Source organism: Portunus trituberculatus, chromosome 13 (genome assembly GCF_017591435.1).
Source record: "Portunus trituberculatus isolate SZX2019 chromosome 13, ASM1759143v1, whole genome shotgun sequence".
In the NCBI taxonomy this organism is placed as follows: Eukaryota; Metazoa; Arthropoda; class Malacostraca; order Decapoda; family Portunidae; genus Portunus; species Portunus trituberculatus.
The window spans coordinates 8,562,402-8,569,280 of record NC_059267.1 but is presented as its reverse complement, the minus strand read 5'-3'; the positions used below and the strand labels follow the sequence as shown (position 1 = coordinate 8,569,280).

Sequence of the window (6,879 nt, the reverse complement as noted above, 5' to 3'; positions counted from 1 at the left end):
TAATAGATATACAAGAACTGGGGTGGTTGTATTGCGTGGAGGTTGATAGCATATGAGACTCAAGTTAGTAAGACATGGCGGGGTTGGCTTGCATAGGGGGCATACAAGGCAATGATTGGCTAGCATAGATATATAGAGCTTGTGAGACTGAATCGTTAAGAGCTATGGTTGGTGAGCGTATACGTAGAGAGCATACAAGAGTCAGTAATCCACAAAGGTGAGGAAACATAACGGTACAGCCTCACAAGGTCACCACTGTGTGCCAACCTCTCTCGTAATCTAATAGTAAGAGCAATTCTATTCATTTCATAAAAACTCGCTCTCACCTCCCACTGTACGATCGCGTCTGTCTGTCTGTATGCTTGCCTTCTTGCACTCCCACACTCGCTCACGCGCACACACACACACACACACACACACACACACACACACACACACACACATTCACTTTCTGTTTCCAAACAAAAGAACTATTGGATTTAAATACTTTTCGCTTTCCTCTGACACATTCTCTCTCTCTCTCTCTCTCTCCTAATGGGGCCAGCGGGGTGCAATCTAAAGGGAGCATCGGAGTGTTGCAGTGTGTTGCATGAGGTGTGCAAATATCTCAGGTACATGAGTGACACTTGAAATATAAACAAACACATCTTGTATTTTATTGCTTTTTACAACAGATTTGCTTGATGACGTGTACACATTTGTCTGGCGAGCGAAGGTGAAGGGTGTGGGTCTGGCTGGCTGGCTGGTTGGCTGGCTCAAGCAAAACAATGGTCAAGCGTCGCCACCCGCCAGCTGGCGCGTGACACAAGGCACGTTCACCTCACTGCGCGTGTCTGCCCAACGTCATTAACGGCCTGAACGTTTGCACTTTGATCACTAATGCCAGTTCCTCCCCGGGTAATTCTGCGGGAGTACCATACACACGCAACGCCACACACGCGCGGTGCCGCTCACACACATTCACACACAGAGCGCCACATTCCTGCTGCACCTTTGTCTCGCATTGTCGTGTTATCACAGTGACATAAACTTACTTGTACTATTGAATTGTATGATCGAGGTAACTTTTAGAGAGTCTATGTTAGAATTCACACAAGTGTTTCTTTGAGGGCTGCACCCATACTACGCGGCGCCAGGCAGCGCATGGGAGCCTCTCAATGGAAAGGATCCATGAAGAGTCTAATGTTATTCCATAAGATACTTTCCCGCACCGCTGCGAACACAAACCGCGTTTTCTTGGTGTCCGTGGCACAAGTCTCGTGAGAAAAGAAGTTGTCTCTGTCCCGCGCGTGCATCATGAACCTGTTACGAATGTAATCCGTGGCGGCGCGCGTGTCACCTCGCGGGCCAGAGAAATCTGGGAAGTAGCGGCACAGGTCAGATGTGGTGATCTTCTTCTGCAGCACATCAGTCTTATTGAGGAAGAGGATGATGCTGGTGTTGGAGAAGCCCGGGTAGTTGATGGTCTCCCTGAACAGCTGCATGGACAGCTCCAGTCTGTTCATGCCGTCCTCCTCCTCCTTGCTCCATGTCTGGTCATACTCGCTCAGTGCCGCTAGGAAGATGATGGCGTTCACTTCATCAAACAGACGAATCCACCTTCGCCTCTCGCCGCGCTGGCCGCCCACATCCGTTAGGCGGAAGGTCCAGTTCCTATCGTGGAAGTCGTATACGGTGGCCGAGCGTGTGGGGATACGGAGCTGTAGTACGTCCTCCTGCGTGGGTAGGTAAGGCTGCTGGCTGAGGCGATCTGCTGCAGCCAGGTAGTAGTCTGTGCTGTCCGGCAGGTTGAATTCGTTGGCGCGCAGCCAGCACTCCTGCGCCGCCATGTCTTCCCACAACACGCGGATGAGGTGGGCGTGATCTGCGGGCAGCAGGGCGGGGGCGTGGCCGTCCTCACACAGGCCCCAGTCCTTGGGCGTCACGGCGGACAGGACGGTGGCGGCATGGGCGGCCTCGGGTGAACCCCAGGGGATGGCAGCCTGCTGTACGGCCGCCGACAGCCTCGTGACACACGTGAGAACGTTTTCCAGCACGTGCCGCGTGTAAGAGCGTAGGGAGGCGGGCGACATGCCACCGCTGTCGATAATCTTCATCTGCCTCATGATGGTGGACTTGCCCGTCTCGGCTGCCCCGAGCAGCAACACGTACACCGTGTGGCTGCGGTTGGTCTCCGGCCCTAGCGAGCCGCCCGAGGAGAGGGGCGGCACCTCTGGGGACGGGATGCAGCCGCAGCGGCACATGAGTCCACAGTAACAGGAGAGAGGGCACGTCATGCTGGCGTGGAGGCGTGGGGGCGTGGTAACTAGTGCTGCCGCGACACGCAGCCACACATCGGCCTGGCGCACTCAACCTAAAAAACAAGACAACCAAATATCGCCATCACTTCACCACACCACCATGACTCGCTCACCAGTATTCACCACTGCCACCACTAACACTGTCACAGCAACCGCCACCACCACCACTACCATCGCCACACCAGGGCGGGGCAGGCCCGGGTGTGCCAGCGTGCCAGGGGCGGCACCACCGCCACTACTACCACCACTGGAGCCTGCCGTGCTGTTACTCACCCGCCTGCCTTGCCTCGTATTGGCTCCAGACGCTGACAAAGATGGAGAGCCTTGCCGCTCGCTGGGACTTCAACACGCTGGCGGCGAGTAATCCACACACCGGACACTACCTTCCACCTCTGCCTCCCTCACCACCTCGCTGCCCCGCACATTGCACTGCTGCACCTGTGGTATCGCCGCACCAGGCCGCGGAGAGAGTAAAGGCAAGAGCGGGACGTCTTACCACACTGGCGAGTTAGCGACAAAACCAACCAGTCCGCTGCACCAGCCTGCCTGAGGTATGATGCTCCCGCGCCCCGCCACGCAAGTATAAACACTTTCCCCGAGGAACAATGCCCACCTTGCCCCACGCCCTGGCCTGCATCTGGGTATTGCAGGACTACTCAGCCTGTATCACGGCCTGCCCTGCCTGCCAGTGCCGTGTTGCGACCAGCTGTGGCGGGCGCGGCAGGGGCGAACGTCCTGCGGGCACAATTGGAGATGGCTGACAGTCTCATTTTCCGCTACATAAAGCAAATTGGCTGCCCAGGAATGAGTTGCAGTTTCGTCACGTTACGAGGCGACGCGTCACGGCGCCGCACAAAGACGGCAAAGTTGATGTGCAGACTACATTTGGTGCCGCCGCACCACCTGGGCTGGCGATGTCCTTGGCGCTACGCTGTCGGTCACAATACAGAAACAACTTTTTGTCGTTCCGTCCAACCTTTGCGATCTACAGCATCACCTCCTCGCCCCTCTTAGTCACTCTTACGCAACGCAGCACTGGCAAATCTTATCATCACCACCCTTCTATCTTTGTCCTCAGGAAACGCTGTGGAATTGCAAGAAAAACCGACCCGTGTGTGTTGCATCCAGAGGATTGTTTTTATTATAAGTTCCCGGGGTGTGATTAGTGACGTCAGAAGATGTTGACCAACCAGCAATGTGCATCCGGGTTGTGACGTCACGACTCCCTCACCAATCACAACGGCAGGAGATCCCAGGACGTATTTCATCTGCAATGAGACTTTTCATTCCCCTCGGGCGAGCACTGGAAGGAGGCAGCGGGCGAGCACTGGAAGAAGGCAGTGACGCGGGATGTGTCTTGTTGCAGGTGCACCAAAAACATTTCACCAACACTCCTTAATGAAATACAAAATATGAAATGAATTTTGCAAACTGTATTCATTATCTACAAGAAAAGATGACTTCTTTTTTTACTTCATAATCGTGAAAGAAAAAGATGAGAAAATTGGTAAATTAAACTCTCATTAACTTGAGGAAAGAACAAATGGCAAAAATTCAATTCCTTTGGTTCATAATCGTGAGACAAAAACCTAAGGAAAACTGCCGAATTTAACAGTTTACTTTCACTGACTAACGATAAACAAAGAAATGATAACAAAAATGTATTCCTTTAATGAATAATCAGTCCAAACACCTTGACAGGTCACTAATTATGACAAAACATATTCCTTTTGTTCATAATTGTAATAGTAAATGATGAAAAATGTAAATAAAAGTTTACTCTCATGAACTAGAGAAAAACAAAGAAATGGCAAAATAAATCCCTTAGTCTCAACTCCTTTAGTCTGTAATCGTAAAGGGAAATCTGAAAGCAGTGCTAAAGTCAACAGTTTGTTCTCAGTAACTAGAAATAATTGAACAAAAAACACTTGAGCACGTTACCTATTATGTAAAAAATTTTTACTTAATCTAAAATCATAAAGAAAAACTGAGAAAACTTCTAAATAAAAAAACTTATTTTTAACAATTTAAGATAAAGAGCAAACGAAAAAAATCTCTTAGTTAGTAATCGAAAAAAAGAAAAAGTCGTAAACTCACCAATTTGATCTCATTAACCAGCGACAAAAACAAAGAACAAATCCTTGCACTCAAGACACGTCACCTTCTATGACATTAGTCCAGCGGTCTATAATCCTAAAGGGAGAAAAACAACAAATGGCAACAAAAGTTCACGAAGCCACAAAATAATGGAGGTGCTATTTTTAATCTGGCAGGAATTTCAGTGCTTTCAATGTCAGGCGATTTTTCATTATTACCACCTTCTCGCTATCAAGAATTTCAGTGCTTTCTATTTACGCTTATTTATATCACTAGCACACCTTTTCCACTACTTTCAATATATCAGGTGTATTTATAATATTATCAACTTGTTCTCGATCGTTGTAAAAAAGAATAAGTGCTTTCACTTTATCAGGCATGTTGTTATCATCGGCATCTCTTCTCCGTTACTTTTAACATATTATGTATATGTTGTAGTTACCCTTTCTTATTGCTATGGTTGTTCTTTGTTGCTTAATATTCAGAGCACCGTTAAAATATAGTATGTTTTGCCCCCACCTCTCATATACACCAATAAACAAGGTGACTAAAATGAAAGATTAATTCTATATTCCCTAAGTTTTTTTTTATATGAGAGGGGCACTGCATAACCAAAAGCTGCAAAGAAGAAGAAGAAGAAGAAGAAGAAAAAGAAGAAGTAAAGGGAATGGCCTAGTGAGGTGCAAGTCTCAAAAGGAAAGAAAAGTCAAGAACATTATCCGAAGTTTGAAAAGCGTCTTGAGGTATCCGTCTTGAAAGAGTTGAAGTCACTGGAAGGGGAATACAGGAGTAGACAGAGCTCTAGAGATTAGCCGTGAAAGTGATGAAAGAATGTGAATACTGCTTGCTTCTGAGGTAAGGGACGTTATGGAAGTGTTTACCAGACTAGTACAATGTGAATACTGCTTGCTTCTGAGGTAAGGGACGTTATGGAAGTGTTTACCAGACTAGTACAATGTGAATACTGCTTGCTTCTGAGGTAAGGGACGTTACGGAAGTGTTTACCAGACTAGTACAAAATATGTCAAAAGTTGAAGGCGATTATGAAATAGAAAGAAATGTTTAACAATGAGGCGGTGATGTGTTTTCTCGTCATCGTATATTATATTATCATGATTATTATTGTTACTATCATTATTATTATTATTATCATTATTATTATTATCATTATTATTATTATTATTATTATCATTATTATTATTATTATTATTATTATTATTATTATTATTATTATTATTATTATTATTATTATTATTAGTAGTAGTAGTAGTAGTAGTAGTAGTAGTAGTAGTAGTAGCAGCAGTAGCAGCAGCAGCAGCAGCAGCAGCAGCAGCAGTAGCAGTAGTAGCAGCAGCAGCAGCAGTAGCAGTAGCAGCAGCAGTAGCAGCAGCAGTAGTAGTAGTAGTAGTAGTAGTAGTAGTAGTAGTAGTAGTAGTAGTAGCAGTAGTAGCAGTAGTAGTAGTAGTAGTAGTAGTAGTAGTAGTAGTAGTAGTAGTAGTAGTAGTAGTAGTAGTAGTAGTAGTAGTAGTGATAGGGATAGTAGCATCATTATTGTTATCATTTTTTAAACAATACGCATACTTATGTGATTGGTGTTTCTCTCCGGGCGTCTTCCGCTGTGACACCCTCCCCGCCACTCTCTCCCACGCTTGTATTCGGAAGTGCTTTGTTCTTTGATTGGGTCTGTTTTCTGAGGCAACAGTGATTACTTGCCGAGTTCTCATGAGAAATTGTTCCTTTGATGGTGCAGTCTAACTATTACTAGATTCGTGGAATTGTCCCTGATAATTTCGTAATTTCCACCAGAGTTGTTTAAATGTGTAGAATCGTAATCAAACTATCACCAGAATCACGAGACCACTTTTGAACCAATGATACCAATAAAGCTCGTTAAAAAAGATGACTATTTACTGTATTAAGAGTAGAATTATAAAAGCATTCTTGAAGAAATAATCCACAACATTTAGAATCCGTATCAAGCTTCTTACTAGAATCATGAAAACATCCTTGGAACCTCAATGATACCCACTACGGACAGTTAAACGTGTAGAATCATTATCATACTATCACTAGACTATCACTAGAATCATAAGAGCGCCCTTGAAAGAAGCAATAATTTTCAGCAGAGCCCGTTGAACATGTAAAACTTTTTACTAGCATCACAAAGACACTTCCAAAATGCAATGATTTTCACTAAGGACACTTAAATTACTACCAGAACCGCGGAAACATTTAAAAAGACTCAGTAGTTTCCCCACCACCTTGTTAGAAGTGTAGACTATCCTATACGATCATAAAGACATCCTTTGAAGTAGTAGTAACCTCCACAAAATACTATGGAAAGATTCAACTCCACACGTTTGTTAATTAAAGAAAAGTGTAAAATCCTTATTAAACTAGTTCAAGGTGGAATCACAAGAACATCCTTTCAGTACATCCTGCTAGAAGACGACAGGATAAAATAAATAACACGAGACTCCGG

The 6,879-nt window shown here is 45.4% G+C and overlaps 1 protein-coding gene across 1 annotated transcript; it reads right to left on the bottom strand.

Annotated features, from left to right (window-relative positions):
* Nucleotides 1-632: 632 nt before the first annotated feature.
* LOC123503270 (guanine nucleotide-binding protein subunit alpha-14-like) lies at nucleotides 633-3,534 on the bottom strand. The gene is made up of 2 exons (XM_045252896.1): nucleotides 2,574-3,534; nucleotides 633-2,353 (listed from the first exon to the last, which is right to left on the bottom strand). The coding sequence occupies exon 2, from the start codon at nucleotides 2,274-2,276 to the stop codon at nucleotides 1,155-1,157; it is 1,122 nt and encodes a 373-aa protein (XP_045108831.1). The 5' UTR covers nucleotides 2,277-2,353; nucleotides 2,574-3,534; the 3' UTR covers nucleotides 633-1,154.
* Between the last annotated feature and the right edge of the window lie 3,345 nt (nucleotides 3,535-6,879).

Coding starts and splice junctions, on each gene's coding strand:
- LOC123503270 (XM_045252896.1), bottom strand. CDS start 2,276: ATGACGTGCCCTCTCTCCTGTTACTGTGGACTCATGTGCCGCTGCGGC.